At 54.9% G+C, this 27012-nt stretch overlaps 1 protein-coding gene and 1 long non-coding RNA gene across 11 annotated transcripts; one reads left to right on the forward strand and one right to left on the reverse strand.

Moving 5' to 3' along the window:
• Positions 1 to 5658: 5658 nt before the first annotated feature.
• Gm5897 (predicted gene 5897) lies at positions 5659 to 7194 on the reverse strand. Its single transcript, NR_153811.1, has 2 exons — positions 5996 to 7194; positions 5659 to 5886 (listed from the first exon to the last, which is right to left on the reverse strand). It is a non-coding gene; the product is annotated as a predicted gene 5897 (long non-coding RNA).
• Lmtk3 (lemur tyrosine kinase 3) lies at positions 5861 to 26871 on the forward strand. 10 transcript variants are annotated; one of them, XM_030242733.1, is made up of 17 exons: positions 8076 to 8175; positions 8296 to 8408; positions 9178 to 9311; positions 9537 to 9687; positions 10121 to 10197; positions 10373 to 10481; positions 10631 to 10749; positions 13602 to 13689; positions 14022 to 14170; positions 15038 to 15122; positions 15204 to 15325; positions 15418 to 15567; positions 15851 to 18288; positions 20926 to 21320; positions 23163 to 23298; positions 23639 to 23776; positions 26359 to 26871. In XM_030242733.1, the coding sequence occupies exons 8-17, from the start codon at positions 13672 to 13674 to the stop codon at positions 26373 to 26375; spliced, it is 3648 nt and encodes a 1215-aa protein (XP_030098593.1). In that variant the 5' UTR covers positions 8076 to 8175; positions 8296 to 8408; positions 9178 to 9311; positions 9537 to 9687; positions 10121 to 10197; positions 10373 to 10481; positions 10631 to 10749; positions 13602 to 13671; the 3' UTR covers positions 26376 to 26871. The 10 variants fall into 10 exon arrangements, 9 of the variants coding, with proteins under 9 accessions (XP_017177816.1, XP_030098591.1, XP_030098592.1 ...); XM_017322327.2 differs by lacking the exons at positions 8076 to 8175; positions 10373 to 10481 and adding an exon at positions 5861 to 7149; XM_030242731.1 differs by lacking the exons at positions 8076 to 8175; positions 10373 to 10481 and adding an exon at positions 5861 to 6961.
• Positions 26872 to 27012: the final 141 nt, after the last annotated feature.

Consider the following 27012-nt stretch of genomic DNA (forward strand, 5'->3'; position numbering starts at 1 on the left):
GCCAGGAGGATTGCCACAATCTCCAGGCCAGTCAGGGTGGCATAGCAAGACCCAAAACAAAGACAAAAAGACAGCTCTAGAGCCTTTCCTAACAGGAGCATGTCACTTGACAAGCTAGGCTTATGGACAAAATTATTCTCTATACTGCTTAACCTACAGTCCAACAAAGCACTAAACTGCAGGAGCTGAGGGTGTGGCTAAGGAGTAGAGCATCTGCCTAGGATCCCCAGTGAGAGGCTGGGGCACCGTTCAGTGATGGAGCGCCTGCCAACAGCCTGAATCCCGGAGTCCATTCTCATCACCACAGAATTAAATACATCAAAATCACCTGTAGAATTACAAAGTAAACCTTAGGAAACAAAGCTATTAGAATACACACAAGGGTGGAGAGATGTCTCAGAGGTTAAGAACATGTACTTCTGTTGCAGAGGACCCAAGTTCAGTTCCCAGCACCCACACCAAGCAGCTCATAGACCCCTGTAAGCTCAGTTCTAGGGGGATCTGATGCCTTCTTCTGACTTTATTGTGCACATGCACACAAAGTCACAAATATATTTAATTTACAAATAGTAAAAATAAATCTTTAAAAACAAAACAAAACAAAAACATATGCAAGATAAATTTCTTCACCATGTCTGAATTTCTTCATTAATATTAAACATGTAACAGAGGATTTCATCCCAACTGCTGTTTCAAAATGGGGGTGGTGCTAAATAAGGCTTCTAATAACTGGAACAGCCAGGATGGGGCTGGAAACACCTCAGGCTTCAGTTGTTACAGTAACAGATTGCAGAACAAACAAACCATCACTAGTGTTGGTCATATGACCAATACCAGCCTTTGGCCTGCATTGGTCTGTGACTTTGGAGTAGCCACTAAGTACCCAGGACTGAGTACCAAGTACTGTCCAGTGCCATAGTCATGACAGAACCTCCTCACCGTGCCCTACTCACCCTGCCCTGGGATCTGCAGTCTGCTTAGTGGGTATAACTATTCCTGTCACCCCTGGGTCCCCGATTCCCCTGGGAGGTGGAGTATCCCACTGGGATTGAAACTTTGGGAAAAGCCTTAAACACGTGAGGATGATCTAGAAGTCTGGATCCTACTGCTCTGCCTCCCGAATGCTGGAATCACAGGTGTGCTCCTCCGCTTGGGCCACTTTTTTTTTTTTTTTTTTGGTTTTTCAAGACATGGTTTCTCTGTAGCCCTGGCTGTCCTGGAACTCACTTTGTAGACCAGGCTGGCCTCGAACTCAGAAATCTTCCTGCCTCTGCCTCCCAAGTGCTGGGATTAAAGCCGTGCACCACCACGCCCAGCCACTCTGGCCACTTTTAATCTTTTTAAACCGCCACTCCAGAGCACATCTCACTGAGCTCTGTTTTAAGGTATGTTCTAAGTGAGTGCTAACATTTGCTCTCAGCAGTTCAGGTTCATGTTCGTTCTTTACTGCCAAAATACCCGTACTGAGAGCCAGAGGCAGGAGGATCGGCGAGGAGAGATAGTCTCTCAAAATAAAGACTTAAAAATGGTGGGGAAGCATGGCTCGGTATGGGGGCGGGGGGCGGGGCGGGGGGAAGGTCCTGGGTTCCAGCTCCACCACTGAAAAAATAAGACCAGAAGTGAGTGACTGACAGGGAGTACCTGCGTAGGGAGGGCAGGCCTGGCCCTTGGACCTGGGGGCAGTTCTACACAGACATCCCCTCTCCAGTGTGACAAAAGTCAGGTGACCAGACCTCAGCTCCTGAGTCCAGAGCCACAGGCTGTCAACCCAGTGTGCTGGAAGGAGGTGGGAGCATTGGAAACCCCTGCTCACTGCGGCTCTGCTTTCCAGAAGCTTCCACAGAACCATCTAGGAACCCTGCGGGGACGGAGGGGGCGGGACGAACAGATACAGAAACCACGAAGGACAGGTGCAACAGAGCACTATTCAGCCCTGAAACAAACAGGAAATGCTGTCATCTGCAGCAAGGTGGCACAGCCCAGAGGCCATCGTTGTTTCGTGGAACAAGCCAAGTATAGAGGCAAGCATGACCTCACAGACGCGCTGGCTGTGAAGAGGAGGACTGTCGGTGGCTGCTCGGGCTGCTCCGGTTGGGGTGGGTGTGAGAGGCGGGAGCCGACAGGAGGAGCAGGTTTGGGTGCACTATGTGTGATGGGGTGACTGTCGTCAGAATCTCGCACTACTGTTCTTTCAAAGCAACAGGAAAGAGTGTTGTCACCACAGAGTGGAGTGGAGCGACCGAGGTGGGGGATATGCTGACTCCCCTGACCTAATCGTTACAAGGCTTATACATATGCAAAACATGACGTCATCGTAAGTGCATGGTGAATGAAAGAGTGAGTTATTGATGGTCTGAGACACATTCTGGGATCATGAGACACCTCTTCTCCTCTTGCACTCAGAGTTCCTCAGATTTTATAAGGGGACTGTGCAGCCCCAAAGTGACTGAACTATTCTGGAGGCCCGGGAGCTGGACACAATATAGACAACTCATTTCCCGGAGCGAAGTCAGGGGAGCTGAACCCAGTGGAGAGAAAGAGCAGAGGGCAGCAGAAGGGAGGGGTAGGGCTGCCGTCTCAGATGCCAGCAGAGGCTGTTGTAGTGCCACCAGGAGCTGCAGAGGTCAGTCTGAAATGGCCACCAGTGATGGAGAGTGCAGTCACCGGGGCAACTCATCATTGGCTCAGAGTGTTCAGCAAAAGGGAGTGACTGCAGGGGAGTTGCGAGGGAGAAGGCAGATATGGGGCATAAAAATACAAAGAAGAGAGCTGGAGCGATGGCTCAGAGGTTAAGAGCACTGAATGCTCTTCCAGAGGTCCTGAGTTCAAATCCCAGCAACCACATGGTGGCTCACAACCATCTGTAATGGAATCTCACAACCATCTGTAGTGTCCTCTTCTGGTGTGTCTGAAGACAGAAACAGTGTACTCAAATAAATAAATAAATCATAAAAAAAGAAATATGAAGAGGTCTAATGTTCTGTGGGTGTAAGGAGGTCTTCAGGGTTTTGTGAGACGAGGGAACCATGGGTAGATTGGGTGCTGAGAGGACAGACTGACTTTACAGATTCACAGATACGTCTTTTTTTTCTTAATATTTATTTATTTATTATATGTAAGTACACTGTAGCTGTCTTCAGACACTCCAGAAGAGGGCATCAGATTTCGTTACAGATGGTTGTGAGCCACCATGTGGTTGCTGGGATTTGAACTCAGGACCTTTGGAAGAGCAGTCGGCACTCTTAACCGCTGAGCCATCTTACCAGCCCCCTCACAGATACTTCTGAGACTCTGAGTCCATATCGTGAGCCCTGTTGTATCAGGGCCCTAAGCCTTAGCATGACTGACTCCGTGATGGAAGTATCATTCAGGCTGTAAAACTCAGCATGAAGACAGCACCATGCGCAAGAACTAAAACAAAATCAAGTCTCTAAACCTTGCTTTTTGACTTCTGTAGTTTTGCTTCTGACTAACTGCGCTTGTTAACTGAGGTATGTCAGCCCAGGACATGGTTTCTGTTCTTAAAAGCTCACTGTGAGAAAGGCTTGGAGCTATACTGGGATCCTGAACACCCAGTGTGGTCACCAGTGGGCTAATAAAGACTTCCTATTGGCTTAAACCCACATCTGAGCAGTCTTCTCTGGTGACTACCCCACAGAACTGTGAGGTTTAAGGACAGTGGGTGTTTCCTAAATGTCACTAGCTGTTCTTTACTTCCTGGAGTTATGAGCTGGACCATCCTTCTTACCCTGCCTCAGCTTCACCCCATTCCAGCAGCCCAAGTGCCACCCTCACTAAAAGCCCCTCCCAAAAGGACCCTGGCCCAAAATAGCCCATGCCTCGTGTCCCCAGACCCTCTCTGCTCTTCCTCTTCCTTAGAATGAACAGAGATACCAAGTCATGGAGCGACAGGGGGGTTGTGGCCTTGATAGAGCAACAAATCCCCCACAGCCAATGATGACAAGTTCTTGGCTTTAGCAGACATATATTGAACACCCACTGTATGCCAGACCGTCTATTAGGCACCAGGAATAAAATGGGGAACTAGGGGCAGATAAAAATGCCAGAACTAAGCTGAAGGAGGGAAAGATTTAGTGTGTCAGATGGTGACAGAGAAAGAAGGGTTCTGTGTGGGCTGTTGTGCGGGGACTTCCCTCCTTGTTCTAGCTACAAGGCCTACTCACATGTAAGCAGGGATTAATGCTCTGCTGTTTCGCCATGGCTGAATAATGATCCGTCCATCATGCGACCAGGTCATCTTGTCTGTCCACCCATCTGCTGACAGATGGGTGGACATTTGTGAATGGGGCTTGGGATTTTTAGTTTTGTTTCTGTTTGTTTGCTTTAGCAAAACAAACAGAAGGTTTTGTGTGAAGCACACCTGTAGTACAGACTTTTAATCCCAATGCTGTGGAAGAGAAGGTAGGCAGAGCTCTGTGAATTTGAGGCTGGGCAGGGGCACATAGTGAGACTTGTCTTTAAAAGAAACAAAACAAGCCGGGCGTGGTGGCGCATGCCTTTAATCCCAGCACTTGGGAGGCAGAGGCAGGCGGATTTCTGAGTTCGAGGCCAGCCTGGTCTACAGAGTGAGTTCCAGGACAGCCAGGGCTACACAGAGAAACCCTGTCTCGAAAATCAAAAAAAAAAAAAAAAAAAAAAAAAAAAAAAAGAAACAAAACCAAAAGCAAGCACAGACCAAGTCTTCCAGTAGCTTAGGCTGGCCTTGAACTCCTGCTCCTCCCGCACCTGTCTCTTGAGCTTGAACACTCCACGTGTGTGTTACCATGGCTCGAAAGGACAAGTTTTTATGTGGACTAGCTGGGTCTCATGGTGCCTGTGTTTAGCATTTTGAGTAACTGTCACACTGTTCCCAAAGGATGCTTTGCAGGCTCCAACATCAGGTGTGGGGGCTACTGCCCCATTCCTCTTGTCAATCTTCAAACTCTTCCTTCTGCCCGGCCAACGACAGTTAGTGGAGCTGCTGTCTCCCTTCCCTGAGCCCTGATTCTCACTGCAGTTGTCTGAGGCTGAGGTTCCACCGGAGTCAGCTTCTCCACAGCACAGCTCAGCTTCCTTCATCTGTTGCCAGGAGGCTGAGAATCAACCCGCATGCTTTGCATCCACTGTGCCCTGTGACACCACTCACTTCCTACTCCCCTGCAGTTTGGCTACACAGCATTCCATTGACCTCAGGATGTGCCAAGTCTGCCCACAGGGTTGTGCCCTCTGACAGCATTCTTTGACCCACTTCCCAGTTACCTCTTTCCCCTCCCCCATCTGTGCCTTACAGTCTCCTTCCCAGAGAAACCTGCCCCGAGTTCTTCCCACATTCGATCCATCTTCCTTGGAGAGTCCTTTCTACTTGTATGACAGATGGCCTGAGGGACTTGTGAAGATGAGGATGCTGGTGCCTGGCCATTGCTGAAGAGACTCCATGTAGCAGCTGACACTTGCAACCCTGGGACTTTGGAAGCTGAGGTAACAAAAGCTTGTTGAGAGTTTGAGGCCAGCTTAAAAGGTGAGCCTATGGGCTGGGGCTGGAGAGATGGTTCAGTGGTTAGGAACACTTGTTCTCACAGAGAGCCCGAGTTGCTGAGTGTGTTGTTCCATGCCTTTAATCCCAGCATTCAGGATCCAAAAGTAGGTAGACCACATTCTCTGACAAAGTTTTATTATAAAACTGGTAACAAAATATGTCCTAAACACACAGTTGAATGGTCCACAGGTGTGGTCTAGATGCCCATGTCAGAGCTCTGGGCAGGCACACGTGTACTGGGACAAAGAAGTTTTCTGGTCCTAGGGTTTGGATTCTGAACACAGCCTCAAGAAAATTCTTAGCATGTTCTCTTCAGGAGGTGCACTCTGCTGGCTCTACCTTACTCCATCCTGATGATGATGATGATAATAACAAACAAAGACAACAATATATCAATAATATAATACTTATGCATATTATTATTAAGTAATCGTTTCTAAAATGTGGCTTGGACCACACCTGTCATCCAAGCACTCAAGAGCCTGAGGCCAGAAGATTGTTCGTGGACGTCCAGAGCTAGAGTAAGTTCCAGTAGCGCTGGGATACAGTGAGACTCCGTCTCGACAAAGCAAATCCACACAAAACTTTGGTGGTGATTAAAGAGCTGGACATCATAGCCGGCTTCTTCCAGCAGTCCTGACTCCTGGCACACCGCTGAGCCAACCACATTCAAATACTCAAAAGTAAACATTTGTTGAGTGAACTTATGAACAAACGGCGGCGTCAATCTTCCCGCCCTCATTACTGGTAGCCAGTGCCCGCCCGGCCTGTCACCCTCAGGCTAAAACCCCCGCAGGTGGCGCAACGGACAACCTAAGCCTCCTCGCTAGACCAACAAGGACTGCATTTCCCAGAAGACTCTGCGCGGGCCCACGACTCCCTGTGAGCTTCTCTTTCTCCAGGCTCTGGTTCTTCAGTCAGGGGGTCCGCTTTGCGTGCTCACTCCCCGGTCACTGCAATCCCATTCCCTGTACCTTTCTGAACTTCCATTCCACGATGATCCTGCCTCAGTTTCTCCAGTGAGCCCCCCGCGAGGCTTCCCCTCCTCCCCGTGCCCCCAGTGAGCCGTGCTGCGCGCGCAGCTCTGGTCCAGCCTCATTGAGGGGACGAGTCGCAGGTATTCCTGGACCATGGAGACATCCTCGCCGAGGGCGGCAGTCCGCGCTTCCGGGTGTGTCTGCAGTTCTGTGTGCCGCCGCGTAGGGTGGGACCCCGAGACTGCAGCCTGGCACGTGATGTGTGTGTGTGTGTGTGTCTTGTCTGATGTGTCGGTGTCCCTGACGGCCAGGTTCCAGCCTTACCTCTGCCTATCCCCTGTTCTGTGCATGGGGCAGGTGACTGCCCCTCTCTGTGCCTCAGTTTCCTTACCTATACATTGGGCATGAAAAAAGAACCTGTCTTGGGGGCTGTTGTAATGATTGGAAGGTAATACTGTAAATCTTGGGAAACGCCTGGCGCAGAGTAAATCCTGCCAAGAATAAATACATGAAATAAACTACGCTTATGCATCTTTTGTGCCCATGTGTGTTGATGTCTGTGGTGTGAGACTGCAGTGGATAAGGAGTCCTCATAATCACGTCTAAAGAGTGTGTCCATTCATGCTGTCTATTTAGGTAGGTGGTGTGCCTTTGTGTGTAATACGTGTGCACAGGGCATGTTTGTACCCGTTCTATATTTGTGTTTTTGCATAAGCTATGTAGCTCTGCATGTATGAACCGTGTGTTCCCGTGTGCATGTATGTGATATGCATTTGTCCCTGAAGGTGAGCAATGTGCAAACCCCGTGCCTGCATACATGCATGTGTTGTTTCTGTATGCTCCATATGTGACTGACAAGCCTGTGTCTGTGTGCATGCAACTGGCTTTACGTGTTTGAGTTAGTGATTTCTGTGTGTTCTTTGTTGCCTGTGTGGAATATCAGTTTATGACAGCATGCCTCCTCATGTCCCAAAGGGTCTGAATGGATCTTTGTGATACCTCCCTATGTTTGGAGCTCTGTGTTGTATGTGTGCGTGTGCGTGTGTGTTCATGTGATGCTGGGTATTCCTGTGTGGCTGGGTGAATCTGTACCAACCAGAGTCTGGACTGCCTATGCATTCTCAGTGTGGTCTGTCCCTGTGTCTTTGTGTGTGACGTGTCCTTGTCTCCGTTTGCTGATGGCTGTCCACCTTTGTATGAGAGGCGCTTGTGAAGGTTCCTGTGACATGTCTCAGCTGTGTGTGGGCTGCGTGGGCTTGCTATCTGCATCTTAGCATGTAGCACACGTGTGGGCACCAGTGTTGTGTCACAGTGGTGTCAGGGCCACGCACTGTGGACCCTGCCCCCCTCCAAGGGTCTGTTGGTCTCTGTCTGTCCCTCCTCCCCCTCCCTATTCTCCCCTCCCGCCTGGCAGCCAATGCAACCGGGAACCAGTTGCCATGACAACGCTCCCTCCTTCCTCCTCCCACCCTTCCTCTGACAGGCTCTCTGCTCCCCCAATCCCGATTGTCCTCGGGGGCGGGGCCCTCGTTCTCTCCCCCCCCCATCTTCCCCTCCCCCCTACCCCAGCAACCCCGGCTCCCCAGCTCCTCTCCTCCGTCCGCCTCTCCATCCCTTCATCCGTCTGTCCTTTCGAGGAGGGGGAGGGGGGTATCAGAACCAGTAAGCAACCCCTCCCTCCCCCTGTCCTGCATCTCCCGCCCCTCTCCTGGGCTGAGGGAGGCCAGGGTTGAGCGGGTCCCCATGGCTGGGGGCTGAGGGCCCGCCCCCCCTCCTCCCCAGCCGCCGATTCCTCCACCTCCCTTCCATCCTGGACAAGATGCCTGCACCCGGCGCACTCATCCTCCTGGCGGCCGTCTCCGCCTCCGGCTGCCTGGCGTCCCCAGCGCACCCGGGTGAGTATGTCCAGCCGTCCGCGGCCCGCGCCCCACCCCCACCGGGTCCGCCCGGCACCTGTGCGCAGTCCCTGGGGACCAACGGGTCTGCAGGGCCAGGGAGACCAGCCAGGGCGGGTGGGGAGTGGGCTGCGGGCCGAGTGCGTGCTTGTGAGCGTGCATGTGAGCTCATGTGCACGCGAGTGCACACGGGTGCGCGGGGAGATGGAAGGCCGCGGCCTTTGGGAAAGAGAGAGACCCTATTTCTAAGGGGAACACAGCTGAGGCTTTGCAGAGACCCCTCCCTCAGGTCTGAGGCTGAGGCTAGAGAACAAGTCTGTGTTCCCTGTGTCTTTAAAAGAAACAGTTCTCAGTCACCCTTCAGGCGTGGGGTGGGCAGTGCGTTCAGCTCGGGGCAAATATCTGCCAACAGCCTGCTATTGGGGGAATGATGGTCATGAAGCTGTCTATGGTAGCATATTGTAAATTCTCAGAGCTCCAGGCCTCACTATTGCTGGTCACTGGAATGTATCCGGGTTACGGGATGCGTTTGGGGTGGGGGGTGGGTCCCAGTTTGAAACGATAGGAGGGACCCCACCCCCAACCACCTGGGAAGACCTTAAACTACAACTCCCACAATACGTTAGACCACCTGGCTCCCCTGCCAAGGAGCCCCTGGATTCGGAGCATCATGGGGGTTGTAGTCCAAGACTAGCCTAGGATGGGAGGGGCATGAGTCCGGTAGCCAGTGTCTTGAAGCCCAGACCCCAGCCTAGCCTTATGCCCACAGATGGATTCGCTCTGAGCCGGGCCCCTTTGGCTCCGCCCTACGCTGTGGTCCTCATTTCCTGTTCGGGTCTGCTGGCCTTCATCTTTCTCCTCCTTACCTGTCTGTGTTGCAAACGGGGTGATGTTCGTTTCAAGGTGAGGTGCCCTAGGACTAACCTGGGAGAAAGACCCCAGGCAGCAAAGAGACTGGAGGTCCCAGAGCACTCCCAAGACCTACGGCTTTGGGATGCGCACACTAGCGGAAATTGGGCTGGGATTTGAGGGACAGGTCTGTGGACTGAAGGGAGGCAATTAGGGCAGGATGGCGGCATCTCAGCACCCTCCTCCCGATGCTCCCATTCTTCACCTCTCGTACCCCAGGAGTTTGAGAACCCGGAAGGGGAGGACTGCTCTGGGGAGTACACCCCCCCTGCGGAGGAGACCTCCTCCTCACAGTCGCTGCCTGATGTCTATATTCTGCCGCTGGCAGAGGTCTCACTGCCAATGCCTGCCCCGCAGCCTCCACACTCAGGTACTGCTCCTTCCACCCCAGAATCCTGCGATCCCAACACTGAGGGCTTCCTTTCGTGGCTCAGGGAGGGGAGAGGGCAGAATGCAGAGCCCTAGATTCGTGGAAGTAACTTACAGGGAAGCCACACACACCATCTTGTAGAAAATCCCAGATCGAGAGAATCCTGCAGGATGGCCCTGGTGCCATCAGCCTAGATCTTAACCTGGGAGCCAGCCTATAAGCGGACTGGAGCTAGGGTTGCCAAAGGGAAGGGCTGATTGGGCTCTGGATCTCATGGGCAGCCAATGAGGAGGCTGGACCCTGCCATGGAATGTTGGAGACAGCCAATAAAAGGAGACTGTTGTCTACTCTGACCTCAGACCCCTCCCACTGTGGTGGTGTGGGGCATCTTTGATAGGAGAACTCAGGGCCTCCCCTCCCGCCCCCTCCTCAGACATCAGCACCCCCCTGGGCCTGAGCCGCCAGCACCTCAGCTACCTGCAGGAGATTGGCAGCGGCTGGTTTGGGAAGGTGAGGGGCCTGGGTGGGAGGCAGAAGGGTTATCCATACATCTCTGGCATGTGCTCCTGTTCTGTGTCTACCCCCATTTGTCATCTGCTCTTGGCCTCCCCAGCCCCATGCCCTGCAGCCTGCCCCTCCCACTCCCACCCACTCCCACCCACCTACCCCCACATCTGTCGGTCAGCGCCTCCCTCCTCACTCCATTGACCACTCCGCCTCGCCACCCGGCTCTCCACGCGTCCGTCAGTCTGTCCATCCTTCCATCCGTCCCGCGTGCATCGGATTCTGGGCCTGTGAGTCTCTCACTCCGTGTCTGGTAGGGGACCAGGGAGGTGGGACATGAAGGGAAGGCCTGGAAGTGGTTGGGAGTTTGGGGTGTATGGAGCTGCCCCGGGGACGGGCTGGACACAGGTCAGCATTGATCCTAGCGCTCCTTGATCAGGTGATCCTCGGGGAGGTTTTCTCAGACTACTCGCCAGCCCAGGTGGTGGTGAAGGAACTCCGGGCTAGTGCCGGGCCCCTGGAACAGCGCAAGTTCATCTCCGAGGCTCAGCCCTACAGGTATGTCCGTGGACAGGGGTTCTAAAGACAGAATACCCGGTGAAGGACGTGATTAGTAGAGGGAACCCAGTGTGGTGTTAAACCAGGCTTCCAGTCTCAGATTTCTTCCTGGCTACGTGACTCTGGTGCTGGGATCGCCCTCCTGGAGTCTTGGGACTTCCCTAGAGAAAGCTAGAGACAGCGTGGGGAAGTGGGTCCAGGACTCTGAACCTGGTATCTTCATCCCAGCAGCAGTTAAGAGCAAGCGATCCCTGAGTCTGCCCCACCTGCCTTTCCCACTGTGAGGAAAGACCTGCCAGCCCCCTGCTGTAGGTGTGCATTCTTACCACACATCCATTGTGCTTGAAGGTAGTGAGCTTCCAGTCATAGGAAGTACGTGTGGCTCCTGCATCGAGACACAAACTTTAGAGTCTGGCTCAGCATTTTCCCAAGACCTGCCATGGTTCCTCAGTGCTCCCAGGGCTCGGCCTCAGGTCCCTATAGCCCACAGGCCCCGGGCACAGTCTAACACTATAATCTTCTTGCTTCTGTCCCTCTGACCTCAGTTTCCTAGCCCTTCCCTCTAGCCCCCACACATACCGCAGTTGCCTTCCTGCCCTAAGGCTTTCGTTGCTGCTTCTCCCTCTTTTACCTGCTCTCTCTAATGTTGAACTGGGGGGGGGGGGCTCATGTTCCCTTTAGTTTTAGCTCAAAGAGGCCTGCCCTTGTCCCAGGTTAGGAGGACCTTCCACAGGCATGGTGAATTTTACCTTCATCTGTACTCAGAATGCTGAGGCAGGAGGATTGTAAGGTTGAGACCAGCCTGGGCTACAGAAGGAAGCCCTGTCTCAAAAGGGGTGTGTGTGTGTGTGTGTGTGTGTGTGTGTGTGTGTGTGTGTGTGTGCTGGAGTCTTATTTTGCCTTACTATTTACTTATTGTCTGTCTTTCTTCAGACCAAGACTATTTAAATTTAAGCCAAATAAAATGAAGTCAGTCCAGGACACCAGGTGTAGTGAGTGGTTCACCCCTGCAATCAGAACTTGTAGGAGGCTGAGGCTGTAGGATCTCTAGGAATTTGAGGCCAACCTAGGCTACAAACAAATGACTTTAAATATTCATTTCCTGAGTGACACTTGCCACGTTTCAGGTGCTTCATAGCTGACCCATGTCAGAAATCTCTTGGGACAGCACAGGCTGACTGGATGCTCAGTGTCCTTCCTGCCTCTGAGTTTTACAAGTTCCATCAGCCCTGAGCAGACGTTTGCTGATGCAGACATAGACCTTGAACTTAAATCCCAGCTGTGTGGCACTAGGCAAGTTGCTTCACTTCTCTGAGCGTCTGTTTCTTTCTGGATCACCCCGGTCTTCATTCTGCTTCACAGAGTTGTGGTGAATCCCAGGCTTTCTCTGTCCCCATTGTCCTTGGTCACTGATTCCGGTCATCTCTCAGATTCCAGCACATGACAGGCACTTTCCACATGTGGGATGACATCCCCCAAGTGGGATGTCAGCAGTCTCCTCCTAGGAGGTAAAGGGCTGAGGACCCAGCCAAGCTATGGTTGTAACACAGATAATAGTCCAGCCCTGGTGCTGAAGTGACCCTTGGCATCTATAGGCAGTATTAAAGAACTCACCTGTGCCAGACCCACTCAGCTTGGTGTATCAGACCGAGACGGGTCATGAGGAAGGGAAGGATCTGAAGGGGCGATTTTTGAAAGACTAAGGAGTCTGGGTTCTGTAGAAGCCAGCAGTCTTGCAAAGCACTGTGGGAATCTGGTTACAGGAAGGGAGAATGTAGAGTAAGTGTTGGGCAGTGACCAGCATCCCTCAGGCACAGCTGGGACAGAGGTGGAAAGTCTGGTCAAGCATATGTCTAAGCGTTGGAATAAAAGTAGCAATAGCAGCTGGCCTGGTGGTGTACACCTACCATCTATCTCAGCAATCTGAAGGCCAAAGCAGGAGGATTGTGTATTTCCAGGCAGCCTGAGCTGCAGAGCGAAACCCTCCCGTAAACACATAGACTAGCAGAGCCCGTCCTCACCATGAACAGCCCCTCTCCCAGCGTGCTCTCCACAGCCTTATGTGGGAGCCACTGCCCCATCCTTCAGTAGAAGTAAGCAAAGGAGGCAGGGTGATTTCCCTGGGAGACTTGGGAAGGATTTGGGTGCAAGGGTGAATGAAGAGGCAGTAAAGTCAGATTGCAGCTAGGCCCTAAGCTGTGGGCTGGAGAGATGGTGCAGTGGTTAAATATGCGTACTGCTCTTTCAGAGTACCTGAGTTTAGTTCCAGGTACCTGATAAGTCAGATGGCTCCCAGGTGCCTATTACTATAGCTCCAGAGGATCTGATGCCCTCTTCTGGCCTTCATGGGCACCTGCACTCACATGCACATACCCACACATAAACACACCTGTATAGGCATAATTATAAAAGATTAAAAAATAAGGAAAAAAGAAAAAACAGTGAAAGCCAGACAGGCGTGGTGATGCACACCTTTAACCCCAGCACTCGGGATGCAGAGACAGGCTGAGGTCTGTGAGTTTAGGGCTGGCCTGGTCTACATAGTTAGGTTTAGGAGGGAGACCTAGAGTTAGTGGGAGCTGGAGAGGAGTGTCCCTATGGAGGAGGGCTTTAAGTACCCAGGGCAGAGCCTGAGAAAAGTGGAGTCTGGCCAGTGAGTAACTGGAATACCAGTGCCCGTCTCATGGGGCCACTGGGGAGCTAGAGAGAGCTGCATACATGTCAGCGAGAGGTCAGGGACAATCAGAAGGGGAGGTGTAGTACCCAGGTCAGGTCGACACATCTGGGAAAGGGTTTGGCAAGGCCAGGTTCTCTATGATAGAGACAGCCTGCTCATTTCCTGCCCCTTAAAGGAGCCTGCAGCATCCCAACGTCCTCCAGTGCCTGGGCGTCTGTGTGGAGACCTTGCCCTTCCTGTTGATCATGGAGTTCTGCCAGCTGGTGAGGGGGCTGGGAAGGGGAGGGACTGCTGGGAGCTGGAAGTCAGCTCTGGCATTGGGGACTCCGGGGTCTCAGATTCCAGTAGTCACCTGTCTGACTGTCTTAGCATTCCCTTTTTTCTTTTTATATTTTTGGGGCTGGGGGTTGAATCCCGGGCATCATGCATGTGTGGTAGGCATCCGACCCAACTGAGTACCTATCTAGGCTGTGCTAACTAGCAAGTGAAGCATCAGGGGAGAGTGAGGCTTGGAGGGGCTGGCTGCCTAGTGTGGGGCTGGGGATGCTTTGCTCTCAGTTTGAATTGTGCTGAACTGCCCTTGTTTCTTTCCCAGGGGGACCTGAAGCGATACCTTCGGGCCCAGCGGCCACCTGAAGGCATGTCCCCTGAACTTCCCCCTCGAGACCTTCGGACACTGCAGAGGATGGGTCTAGAGATTGCCCGAGGACTGGCACACCTGCACTCTCACAACTATGTGCACAGGTGAGCTAGGTGCACCCACAGCAGGGGACACAGGGAAGAACTGAGCAAGCAGGGACTGACTCTAAAGTGGGGGGGGGGGCGGTTCGTATAGGGGACTTTCGGGATAGCATTTGAAGTGTAAATGAAGTAAATACCTAATAAAATTGCTATGCATGCAAAAATAAAAAATAGAAAATAAAGTGGCAGGAGCCCCAAGGTCTGAAGGGAAGGAAGGGGAGGAGTCAGGACGGGGGAGGGGCGGGGGGGGAGCAGGAAGGGAGAGCCAGATTGCAGGAAAGGAGAAGAGCTGAGAGAAGAGGAAACCCGGTGTGGTGGCTCTAGCCTATAATCCCAGCACTCAGAAGGCTGAGGCAGGAAAATCCCAGCAGGGTTGAGGCTAGCCTGGTCTACATAGCCAGTTACAGGACAGCTAAGGCTACATTGTGAGACCCTGGGAGGAGGGGGAGAGGAGAAGGAGGAGTCAGAAGAGGAGGAGGAGTCAGGAGGGAGAAAGGAGGGAGTCTGGGGAGGGAAGAGACCTGAGAGAGGAGGGCAGTGCTAGCAGAGGAAGAGGGAGCGAAGACTGGGGTGTCAGTAAAGAAGGTGGAGGAGTGAGGACAGAAGGAGACGAGCTAGTAGAGGAAAGTGGGATTCAGGGGAAAAGGAGCCAGGCCAGGAGAGGCCAGAGGAAGATGAGGGTTCAGGAGAGGAAGGACCCAGAAGAGGAGGAGGAACATGGCAGGTGGGGGTGGAGATGGGTGGAGAAGGAGTCGGGAGAGGAGGTAACTCTCCTGCAGAAGACGTGCAGACTTGTGAAAGGGAAGGAGAGACATCACGCCGTGGGCAGGGCTTTCTCCTCACTCCGCCTCCCCCATCCCTACTCCGCAGCGATCTGGCGCTGCGCAACTGCCTGCTAACTTCAGACCTGACTGTGCGTATTGGAGACTATGGGCTGGCGCACAGCAACTACAAGGTGGGCAGTGCGTGTGCATGTGTCTATGCATGTGGATCGATGTGTGTCACCCGCTGACCTGCTGACCCCGCCCACCCCTAGGAAGACTACTACCTGACACCCGAGCGCCTATGGGTGCCGCTGCGCTGGGCAGCGCCCGAGCTGCTGGGCGAGCTGCACGGCAGCTTCGTGCTGGTAGATCAAAGCCGGGAGAGTAATGTCTGGTGAGGCCACGGTTGGCACCTGGGGGAGAGGGGGTCCGGGGGGAATGGGGCTTCACTTCTCTCTGACCTCTGACTTCTGACCTCCCACACAGGTCCCTGGGGGTGACACTCTGGGAGCTATTCGAGTTCGGGGCACAGCCCTATCGTCACCTATCGGATGAGGAGGTCCTGGCCTTTGTTGTCCGCCAGCAGCACGTGAAGCTGGCCCGGCCCAGGCTCAAGCTGCCCTACGCTGACTATTGGTGAGGCACCTGACTCCCAAACTTCCTATCCCAGCCACTGAGCATCTGTCAAGCCATCTTCCCCCATCACCTGATGCCTGAAATGGGCAAACTGAGGCAGGGGAGTGGCAGGTCTGCTTCACCCCCCCCCTCCTCCCTGAGGCCAACCCCGCCCCCTCTGATTTTCTCTGGATCTCTGACTCCCTCTGCCTCGGGGGTCTTGGTCTTTGGCTCTCTCTCTATTGGCCTCTGTCCCTCTCCTCTGGAGTTCTCCCCTCCTCATTATCCCCTCATTTGTCCCCAGGTATGACATTTTGCAGTCTTGCTGGCGGCCGCCAGCCCAGCGCCCCTCAGCTTCTGATCTCCAGCTGCAGCTCACTTACCTGCTGTCTGAGCGGCCCCCCAGGCCCCCTCCTCCACCACCCCCTCCCCGAGATGGGCCCTTCCCCTGGCCCTGGCCCCCCTCGCATAGTGCGCCGCGCCCAGGGACCCTGTCCTCCCAGTTCCCCCTTCTGGATGGCTTCCCCGGGGCTGACCCTGATGATGTACTCACAGTCACCGAGAGCAGCCGTGGCCTCAACCTTGAGTGCCTGTGGGAGAAGGCCCGCCGTGGGGCAGGCCGGGGTGGGGGTGCACCTCCCTGGCAACCCGCTTCTGCGCCTCCTGCGCCCCATACCAATCCATCCAATCCCTTCTATGAGGCGCTGTCCACCCCTAGCGTGCTTCCGGTCATCAGCGCACGCAGTCCCTCGGTGAGCAGCGAGTACTATATCCGCCTGGAGGAGCACGGTTCTCCACCAGAGCCCCTCTTCCCCAACGACTGGGACCCGCTGGACCCAGGAGTACCCGGTCCCCAGGCCCCCCAGACTCCCTCCGAGGTCCCTCAGCTGGTGTCCGAGACCTGGGCTTCCCCCCTCTTCCCCGCGCCCCGACCCTTCCCGGCCCAGTCCTCGGGATCAGGTGGTTTCCTGCTGAGCGGCTGGGACCCCGAGGGCCGGGGCGCAGGAGAGACCCTGGCAGGAGATCCTGCCGAGGTGCTTGGGGAACAGGGTACCGCACCCTGGGCCGAAGAGGAGGAGGAAGAGAGCTCCCCAGGCGAGGACAGCAGCAGCCTTGGAGGGGGACCCAGCCGCAGGGGACCCCTCCCCTGTCCCTTGTGCAGCCGCGAGGGTCCCTGCTCCTGTCTGCCATTGGAGCGGGGGGACGCTGTGGCCGGCTGGGGGGACCACCCTGCCCTTGGTTGTCCCCACCCCCCAGAGGACGACTCTTCCTTGCGTGCAGAGCGGGGCTCCTTGGCCGACCTGCCTCTGGTCCCCCCTACCTCAGCCCCTCTCGAGTTTCTGGACCCCCTTATGGGGGCCGCAGCGCCCCAGTACCCCGGGCGGGGGCCACCTCCCGCTCCCCCCCCTCCACCGCCCCCTCCCCGGGCCTCCGCGGAACCGGCCGCGTCCCCCGACCCCCCGTCGGCCCTGGCCAGTCCAGGCTCCGGCCTATCGTCTCCGGGCCCCAAGCCGGGGGACAGCGGCTACGAGACCGAGACCCCTTTTTCCCCCGAGGGAGCCTTCCCAGGTGGGGGGGCGGCCGAGGAGGAAGGGGTCCCTCGGCCACGGGCTCCCCCCGAGCCACCCGACCCAGGAGCGCCCCGGCCACCCCCAGACCCGGGTCCCCTCCCACTCCCAGGGTCCCAGGAGAAGCCAACCTTTGTAGTTCAGGTGAGCACCGAGCAGCTGCTGATGTCCCTACGGGAGGATGTGACAAAGAACCTCCTAGGGGACAAGGGGTCGACACCCGGGGAGACAGGACCCAGGAAGGCGGGGAGAAGCCCCGCGAACAGAGAGAAGGGCCCAGGCCCGAACAGGGACCTGACATCCCTGGTCAGCAGGAAGAAAGTCCCCAGCAGGAGCCTTCCAGTGAACGGGGTGACAGTGTTGGAGAACGGGAAGCCAGGAGTCCCGGACATGAAGGAGAAGGTGGCGGAGAATGGCCTGGAATCTCCGGAGAAAGAAGAGAGAGCCCTGGTGAATGGGGAGCCGATGTCCCCAGAGGCCGGGGAGAAGGTGCTGGCGAATGGGGTTCTGATGTCCCCAAAGAGCGAGGAGAAGGTGGCAGAGAATGGGGTCCTGAGGCTGCCCAGGAACACGGAGAGGCCACCAGAGATTGGACCTCGGAGAGTCCCAGGGCCCTGGGAGAAGACGCCCGAGACTGGGGGTCTAGCTCCCGAGACCCTGCTGGATCGAGCCCCTGCGCCCTGCGAGGCAGCCTTGCCCCAGAACGGCTTGGAGATGGCCCCTGGCCAGCTTGGCCCAGCCCCCAAGAGCGGGAACCCAGACCCCGGGACCGAGTGGAGAGTCCACGAGAGTGGGGGGGCACCGAGAGCCCCCGGGGCTGGGAAGCTGGACCTCGGGAGTGGGGGCCGAGCCCTGGGGGGCGTGGGGACGGCCCCCGCCGGCGGCCCCGCAAGCGCCGTGGACGCAAAGGCCGGATGGGTAGACAACTCGAGACCACTGCCACCTCCGCCACAGCCACTGGGGGCCCAACAGAGGAGGCCGGAGCCAGTGCCCCTGAAAGCCAGGCCGGAGGTGGCCCAAGAGGAAGAGCCAGGGGTCCCAGACAACAGGCTCGGCGGAGACATGGCCCCCAGCGTAGACGAGGACCCCCTCAAGCCGGAGAGGAAGGGCCCCGAGATGCCACGCTTGTTCCTGGACTTGGGACCACCTCAGGGGAACAGCGAGCAGATCAAAGGTGAGGAGGTCGGGAAGGAAAGCTGGGTAGGCTGGATAGGTGAAGACCTACCCAGGGATCACTGGGCCTTGGGCCTAGGCTGTGCCTAAGAAAAGGCCTTTACTGATCTGGGCTTCAGTTTCTTCCACTTGTCAAGAATGGATGACAGGGAAGGCCCTTGCCTGGTTAGGTAGCTATGAGGGGCAGGCCTTGACAAAGTGTCACCATTGAGCTCTGGGATATAATGGAGACCATCTATGTTGTTTAAGCTTGTAAAGAGGGGGTCTCCAAGTCAGGAACTAGAAGGTACCTAGAGATGGGGAGGGCTAAGAAAACAGGCAGGGGAAGCCCCATGCCTAGAGACAGCCACGGCTGTTGCATTGGCTGGTTTTGTTTTTGAATCGTGTTCTGGATGTTTGGATGGTTGTAGCCATCTCAGAGAGGTCTGGTGCTGCCGATCAGGGCCATGTGAGGGCTCTAAGAAGCTGAGAGTAACCATAAGTGTGCCACATGGTCTCTAAGACAGTCCTTGGGAGAGTGAAGCAAAAAGGTAGCCATGACTTAGAAGTTCAGCCTGGGCTACATATCAAGTTCCAGGCCAACAACGATAAGATACAGTAGTAAGACCCAGTCTCAGACAACAGAAGGGCTGGGGAGACGGGTCAATAGGTAAAGCAAATGTGAGGACTCAATCCTAACTAAAGCCATAGAGCCAGGAGTGGTGATGAGCTTGTAACCCCAGTGCCTGGGCGGGGAGACATGAGGGTCCCTGAAACCCACTGCCCAGCTACTCAAGACCAAGCGTGAGTGACCCATTCTCAAAAGAGGTGGATGGTGTGGAGGATATGTGAGGTTGTCCTCTGCCCTCTGCACACACACTCACACACACACACAGACACACACACACACACACATACACACACACACACACACACACACACGCACGCACGCACACATGCATTTTTGAAGGCAGGCAAGATGGCTCAGCTGGTAAAGTCTCTTGTCACCTGATGCCTTCTGAGTTTAATACCCAGGGCCTACCTGGAGGAGGAAAAGAACTGAGTCCCATAAGTTGTTACCTGACCACTACATACATACTGTGGTACATGTGTGCCTATACACATACATAAATACATACACACAGTCATAAGTGAACAAAATTTAAAGTTTTTAATTAAAAGGCTGGGCGTGGTAACGCACACCTTTGATCCCAGCATCTGGAGGCAGAAGCAGGCTGATCTCTTGAGTTTCAGGACATCCAGGGCTATACAGAGAAACTGTCCTTCCCCCACCCCCCCCACCCCCAAATACATAAATAAATAACAAAATTTTAATTGAAAAAAATTTAAAGGAGGCAATAAACTAAGAGGTCTCTCCAATGTGTCAAGCCATGGGTTGTCCATGGCTGGACCCCAAGGGGCGTTGCCCTGACCCCCTCTAGTAGGCAAGTATTAGGGTAGCACAGAGTGAGGAGCCGCTGAGAGCAGAAAGGTGAGTCCCACGGTGAGGTGGTGTCCTCCTGAGTACCTCAAACACTGTGGAGTATACTGCCCCATATCTCTTCTGCAGTGGCACCCCACCCAGGTGTGTAGGAAGATACGGGGGTCACGTGACACCCCTGGGAGAACTCAAATGCTTCAGAGAGTCTGGGTTGGCTTAGGGCTACTGGCTGAAAAGAGGCTAGAGATGGCTTAGGTTTCCCACCCAGGGAGCTGCCATTCATCTGTTAAAATCCCACCCAAACCTTCCCTCCCCAGGAAGCCTTCCCGGTACTAGAGACTATCTTTGCATCCTACTGTGAGAATCCTCTGTCTTGACAGCAGGGAGCCTGCTGTGCTCCTAATCCCACCACCTCCTGAGCAGCAGTGAGGGACAGAACGAGGAGCTAGTGGATGGCAGGGGAGGGTGGAGGTGGGCACTAGATGGTGCATCTCACCTACACCATCCTTCTCTGTCCCCTACTGTCTGCCACCTTCCATAGTGCCTGCAGTGGTTTACTTACCCGATGAAGGAAGGAGTGGCCCTTTTCATTTGCCCGGGAGGAACAGTGGCCCAGAGAGGTGGTTGTGCTTGTTGAGGGACACAGTGAAACAGTGGGGTGGGACTGGAAGGAAAGTGGCCTTGGGGACAGAGAAAGTGGCTAGGAAACGCCCCTTCTGCAGGGGACACTGGTTCATTAGCCCCAGGGATTGTGAGCACAGACCTAAAGCTGCGTGAGGGCCGGTTGTGTTCCGAGGCCAGGCACACTGACCAGGGCTGAACTGCTGCTGCCCTTGGCAGGAGGGGTGTGGCCAGAGCGTGTGTGACTGGCTCTTAGAGGTGGCTCAGATTTGGGGCTCCCCCCACCCCCCGAGCTGGAGAACGTGAAGGACTCGGTTCCAGGCAGAGGGAATGGCATATATAAATGTTGAGTTAGGGGGCAAAAATAGAGAGTCCTGAATGCGGCGGGCTCAGAATGGAGAGAACAGCGGGGCGCGGTGCTGTGGAAGAAGCTTGTTGCTCTGGGTGCTGAGAGCATGCATTGCAGTGGGGAGGGGTCTCTCCCACTGTGCGCACAGAAAGGCCTCAGGAGCCCCCCAGCATACAGCTGTGGGCAGAGCCTGACTCTGTGTCAGGCTGTGTGCGGGGCTGGAGCTCACCTGTCTTCTCCCCTTGCAGCCAAACTCTCCCGGCTCTCGCTGGCGCTCCCACCGCTCACGCTCACGCCGTTCCCGGGCCCGGGCCCGCGGCGGCCACCTTGGGAGGGCGCGGACGCAGGGGCAGCTGGCGGGGAGGCCGGCGGGGCGGGGGCGCCGGGGCCAGCGGAGGAGGACGGGGAGGACGAGGACGAGGACGAGGAGGACGAGGAGGCAGCGGGCTCTCGGGATCCCGGGAGGACGCGGGAAGCCCCAGTGCCCGTCGTGGTGAGCAGCGCCGACGGGGACACGGTCCGCCCGCTGCGGGGGCTGCTCAAGTCTCCACGCGCGGCCGACGAGCCAGAGGACAGCGAGCTGGAGAGGAAGCGCAAGATGGTCTCCTTCCACGGGGACGTGACCGTCTACCTCTTCGACCAGGTGAGGGGGCTACACTTAGTGCACGTAGCACCCGGACTGCAGGGAGATGGACCTCCGGGTGGTCCAGGTGAAGGGGGCGGGCCCAGAGGGATTTACGTGTTCTAGTGCCCTGGGTAGCCGGCTCAGTGGGTGGAGCCTGGAAGGAAGTGGCGGCAAGTGGGCGGGGCCTGGGGCAGCGGCCGGGGTGGGGGTGGGGGGCACTGGACGGGGTGAACGGGCATAGCAGGAGTAGAACCAGGAATGGGATAGGGGCTTTTGCTACGAAAGGGCCGGGAAATCAAGGAGAGACCCGAGGAGTGTTGGTGGGTTTAGAAGGCTGTCAGGTAGAAGAAGCCTAGACAGGCTAGGAATAAAATTAGAGACTACTCAAGAGAATGGTTGCAGAGCCTGGGTCTGCTGAGGGCGAAACCTAGTGCTTTGGGGCCTGGTTTTATCGACAACAATCTTGTGGAGTTGACTCTAATATGTGCCTATGTATATTCTTGAGTGGGGGTGTCCCCAATAAGCTTCAAAAGCTTTGCGTGGCCCTGTCAGTGGGTGGAGGGAGGTGTTTGATGTGGGTGCTGGGCAGCAAACTCTGGTAGGCAGGAAAAGGCCTACACCTTAGCCTCTAAGCATCTCCAGCCTCCCGGGGCTGGGCTTTAAGTGGGGCGGATCTCATCACGTGGAGCTTTAATATGGAGTGAGTTTGGCTTGGTCGCCTAGATCAGTAATCTTTGCTCTCAGGAGGCAGAGTCGAGACAATCTATAATTAATGTAATCTGAATAGTTCAGGGCAGCTAGAGCTACATACCGAAACTCTGTCTCAAACAGACAAATAATCAACTTACCAAAGTCATCTGGACCTGAAATCCCCATATTTAAAAAAAAAAAAAGAGGTTTATTGCCTGAGCCTTGCTATGTAAACCTGGGGTGAGACTGTTTGAGGCCAGGTTGTGAGATAGTTGAAAACAGGGTCAGGTGCAGTGTTCAGAGTCATGAGACCAAAGGATTCCAAAATGGGATGGGACTTTTTTTTTTTTTTTTTTTTTGAGACAGGGTTTCTCTGTATAGCCCTGGCTATCCTGGAACTCACTTTGTAGACCAGGCTGGCCTCGAACTCAGAAATCCGCCTGCCTCTGCCTCCCAAATGCTGGGATTAAAGGCGTGCGCTACCACTGCCTGGCCCAAATGGGACTTTTCAATTTTGTTTGTTTGTTTGAGACAGGATTTCTTTGTATAGCTCTGGCTGTCCTGGAACTTTGTAGAGAAGGGTGGCCTAGAACTCGGAGACCCATGTGCATCTTGGTTTCTCTGTATAACCCTAACTGTCCTGGAACTCACTTTGTACACCAGGCTGGTCTCAAACTTAAGAGACCCACCTGACCCTGTCTCCTGAGCGCTGGAATTAAGGGGGTCCCCACCTTGCCAGACTCAAGGTGGGACTTTGAGAGTTTGAGTGGGACTGGGATAATTGTCCCTTGGTGCGTGGCTGGAGTTAGAGGTTGGGAGGCTACAGGACCAGGCTGTTAGCTCCAAGACATAGGTTTGGATCTCTGCCGCCAAGATCTTGGAGGTGGTGCTGCGGGGTTTAGAACAGCGTCTTGCTCGCTGAATTTAGGAATTCCTGAGCTGGGTGGGGCTTTATAGTTAGGTAAGGAACAAAGACCAGGGTGAGATTAGAGCTTGTAGGAACTTTTGAAGGCAGATGAAAGTTCCATTAACTTCTCCATACAATACATCAGCAATTACAAAATGGGGTACTGAAAGCCCCAGCAATATCGTTGGGTTTTATTTAATTATTGAGATGCCGTGGTTGGGTGTGACAATACGTTTCCTATTCTTTTTCTCTTGTTTTCACAGGAGACTCCAACCAACGAGTTGAGCGTCCAGGGCACCCCCGAGGGGGACACGGAGCCATCAACTCCCCCAGCGCCCCCGACGCCTCCCCACCCCACCACCCCAGGAGATGGGTTTCCCAACAGCGACAGCGGCTTTGGTGAGGGGCGGAACCCAAGATTTGGGCTGCGGGAGGGCGGGGCTTGGGAGTGGAGGGAGTGGCCTTATTATGCAATGGGCGTGTCATGTGGGAAGGGCAGGGCTAAGGGTGACCTGGAAGAGAAGGATTGAATCTAGGAACCCATCCACTCTTTGTAGGCTGGAGCTGTACCGAGGGGCCTGGGCGGAGCTCAGGAAGGCAAGGGCTGGTTGAGGCGGGTGGGGGCGGAAAGGTATCTGAAGTGGGAGGAGGGATGGAGCCTTGCTGGAGGGTAGGGCTAAAGGCGGCCTTGTGCTGGTCTGCTAAGCTGGTGTATAAGTCTAGTTCACTTTCTCCCTAGGCGGCAGTTTCGAGTGGGCGGAGGATTTCCCCCTCCTCCCCCCGCCAGGCCCCCCCCTGTGCTTCTCCCGCTTCTCCGTCTCACCTGCACTGGAGACCCCGGGGCCTCCCGCCCGGGCTCCCGACGCCCGGCCCGCAGGTACAGTGCTTCCAGCAGGACCCTATCCCACCCCTCCCCAACCTGCCCTCCCTTACCTCGCTTCTCTCTCTCTCTTCCATTCACCCACTCAGTCACATTGACATCTCTCAGCTAAGACCAGTTGGTTCCCATTCACAGCCTTGGACAGTTACACCGGTCTCTGACCCTCAGTTGCTTCTTCAAGGATCCTTAAGTACACACTCCCTTGTCCATCTTTCCCATTTCTGAGCTCGGATACCTTGGTGGATCTCCATATCCTCTCCAAGGGCACTTAAAGCCAGGGGATATGGCAGACACCCAGAGAACAGGAATCACAGCAGCGAGCTCACAGTGACCTGACACATTGCTACTCGCTCAATTTCACTGCGATCCTTGCAGTGGATTTTAGTCCCACGGTTTTTACGGAAAGAACTGAGGCACTTAGAAAGGAGCATAGAGCCATAATTCCGGCCCGGCTGCTGGCCCTGGGTGCTGCCCTCTCGTGGTACGCGTCTATTGGGTCCTTGTGCAGATGGAAAATCAGTTCTCTCCTGCCCCCTGCTGGCCACCATGCTGAACGCCCAGGATGTGGGGAAGGAGCTGTTAGTTCCCCAGATCCTCTGAGTTTCAGGATTAACCCTGCCTTTTTTCAGTTGTGTGACGTTGGCCAGTCAGTGTCCCTTTCTGCCTTAGCATCCTCATCTGTAGAATGGGAATGAGAATGGATCCTGATCCTGAGTGTTATGAGGGTATAAGTGGCATAATCCCCCCTACACACACACACACACACACACACACACACACACACAGAGTCACACACACACACACACGCACACACTCACACACACGCACACACACTCACACTCACACACACGCACACACACACTCACGCACACGCAGTCATACACTCACACACTCGCACACACACAGTCACACACACACACACCACACACACACGCACATACACACACTCACACACACACACGCTCACACTCAACTCACTCACACACACTCTCACACACACTCGCACACACGATCATGCAGCCTGGAGCTCCTGTGATGGTGTGTGAACAGCTTGCACAACGGCTGGAGGCAGAAGAGTTTAGCTAGTTCAAGAACAGAAGACAGGCCTGGTGCTCCTCAGGGTTCAGAGTTGGGCCGCGGCTAAGTAAATGGGTCAAGTTATAAAGGACTTGGGGGCCGGGCATTGTGAACACCACTTGGGAGGCAGAGGCAGGTAGATCTGTGAGTTCAAGGCCAGCCTGGTCTACAGAGCAAGTTCCAGTACAGCCAGGGCTACACAGAGAAACTCTGTCTTGAAAAACCAAAATATACAATACTATACTATTTACTAATAGTAATAATTAGTAAATAAATAATAACAAATTTAGGAGAGCTTTGCCTACAGGGTCCTAGGGAACCATGAAGGCCAGTAAGCAGGGAAGGGCCTGGGGCCTGGGAATGGAAGCAAATAGAGGCTGGGTGCTTGAGGAGAGGCTAAGCCGGAGAGGTTTGTGAACTAAGCGCAAGAAGAGAGGAGGGGCAAGGCAGGGGCAGAGGAGGGGCGGTAGAGACAGGATTGGGACTACATCCCCATCTAACCTCAAATGTTACTTCCTGACACCTCCATCTCAGGACCCCTGTGAGCACAGGGCAGGGTGGGTCTAGGGTGTGGGGACATCAGCTAGATAGTGAGTCAGGATCAAGGCTGCTAGCAAGGTGACCTCACGCTTAGTCACCAGGAGTGGAGACGGAGGGCCCAGTGGTATGAAGTCCCAAATCCTTGCCTACTCACACAGATACTCCCGCTGGGCATGGGTGGGGAAACTTACACACGTTTGTCTCCCCAGACCACAGTGAGTGCCCCCTTGGCACTCTCATACCCTCTATTTGACACCAGGTCCTGAGTGAGGAACTCATCCTGTGTACTTTGAAAAGGAGTGGACCTCATTTTCCACTCAAGAAGGGCAGTGGGCTCTGGTGCCTCTGTGTAGCCAGACCTGGGCTGTCAGCACAGAAATGTAAACAGGGGAGGGTGGACCCCTCACCCCACGGGCCTTGGTGCTCTAGGTCCAGAGGATGAATCAGGCTGTGATGTGTGGCTGCTGGGACACACACTCACACACACTCAATTTGTTGGTGAAGACACTGTGTGACACAGGCCTAGGTACAGGCCCCATATTCCGCCTATGCAATAAAGGTGCGAGCAGTCGCCGGGCTCTTCCACAATAACTTATACTTAATAAATACTCAGTACCCGAGAGGAACACCTGAGAAAAAAAGAGAGGAAGCAAGTGATAACCCAGGATGTCTGAGGGTGACAGGGGACCCAGAATGGTTGTGGAAGGCCTCAAAAGAGGGGGCCTGAACCACTTAGGAAGAGCATTTTAGACACTAGGAACAGCAGATGCAAAAAGCCCCTGAAGTAGAACGGTATCTGGAACATTTGAGGGCAGTGTGCCTGGAGCAGAGGGCTGGATGAGGACAGAGAGGATAGGATGGTGCCGCTTCCTGGGCCTTTGCCTTGAGTTGGAAACCATAAGCCTGTCTCCCCTGACTCTGTCTCCCCTGATTCCCATCCTTTCTCTACTCTCTGTTCTCAGGCCCCGTGGAGAACTGACTCCCCAAAGACCCAGCCCCTTTGCATCCCAAGAAGAGGGCTTGCGAGCAGAATCTTGTGTGGACGATGGAGCCATTGCCCCTGACACTGACACAGCCTCTGGGGAGGTGCCTGAGGCTGGGCCCTCCCTCTCCTCCACCATGTGCCAAACAGGAGGCCCAGGCCCTCCACCCAGCCCCCCAGATGAGTCCCCTGATCCCCCTGACCCCCCCGACCCCCTTGGAGCCACATGAGGCAGGAAGCCCCATCGCTGGACAGCCACACGTCTTGGAACTGAACTGAACCGAACTCTTTTGGGCCCAGAGCCCCCTGGCACAGCAGAGGTCTCTCCTGGCCCCATGAGGGCCACTGGCTTCAGGAACCTGGCCCCCCCCCCCCATCTTGCGTCTCCCCTTCCCCCAAGCCTGGCCCCTGGAGGGGGCCTCTGATTCAAACCTTCGCGTGACATTTTCACATTATTTAAAAAAAAAAGACAAAAACAACTTTTGGAGGAAAATGGGGCCTGTGTGTATTTGGGGAGGTGGGAGGGAGGTGCCAGGAGTAGACACTGCATGAAAGTCCCTGTCCTTTCCTTATGGCCCTGAGGCAAGGCGCCCACGCAACAGTGGAGCTTGCTGGCCTCCCTTCCAGCGCATTG

The sequence above is a fragment of the Mus musculus genome, chromosome 7, assembly GCF_000001635.26.
Source record: "Mus musculus strain C57BL/6J chromosome 7, GRCm38.p6 C57BL/6J".
NCBI classification, from domain to species: Eukaryota; Metazoa; Chordata; class Mammalia; order Rodentia; family Muridae; genus Mus; species Mus musculus.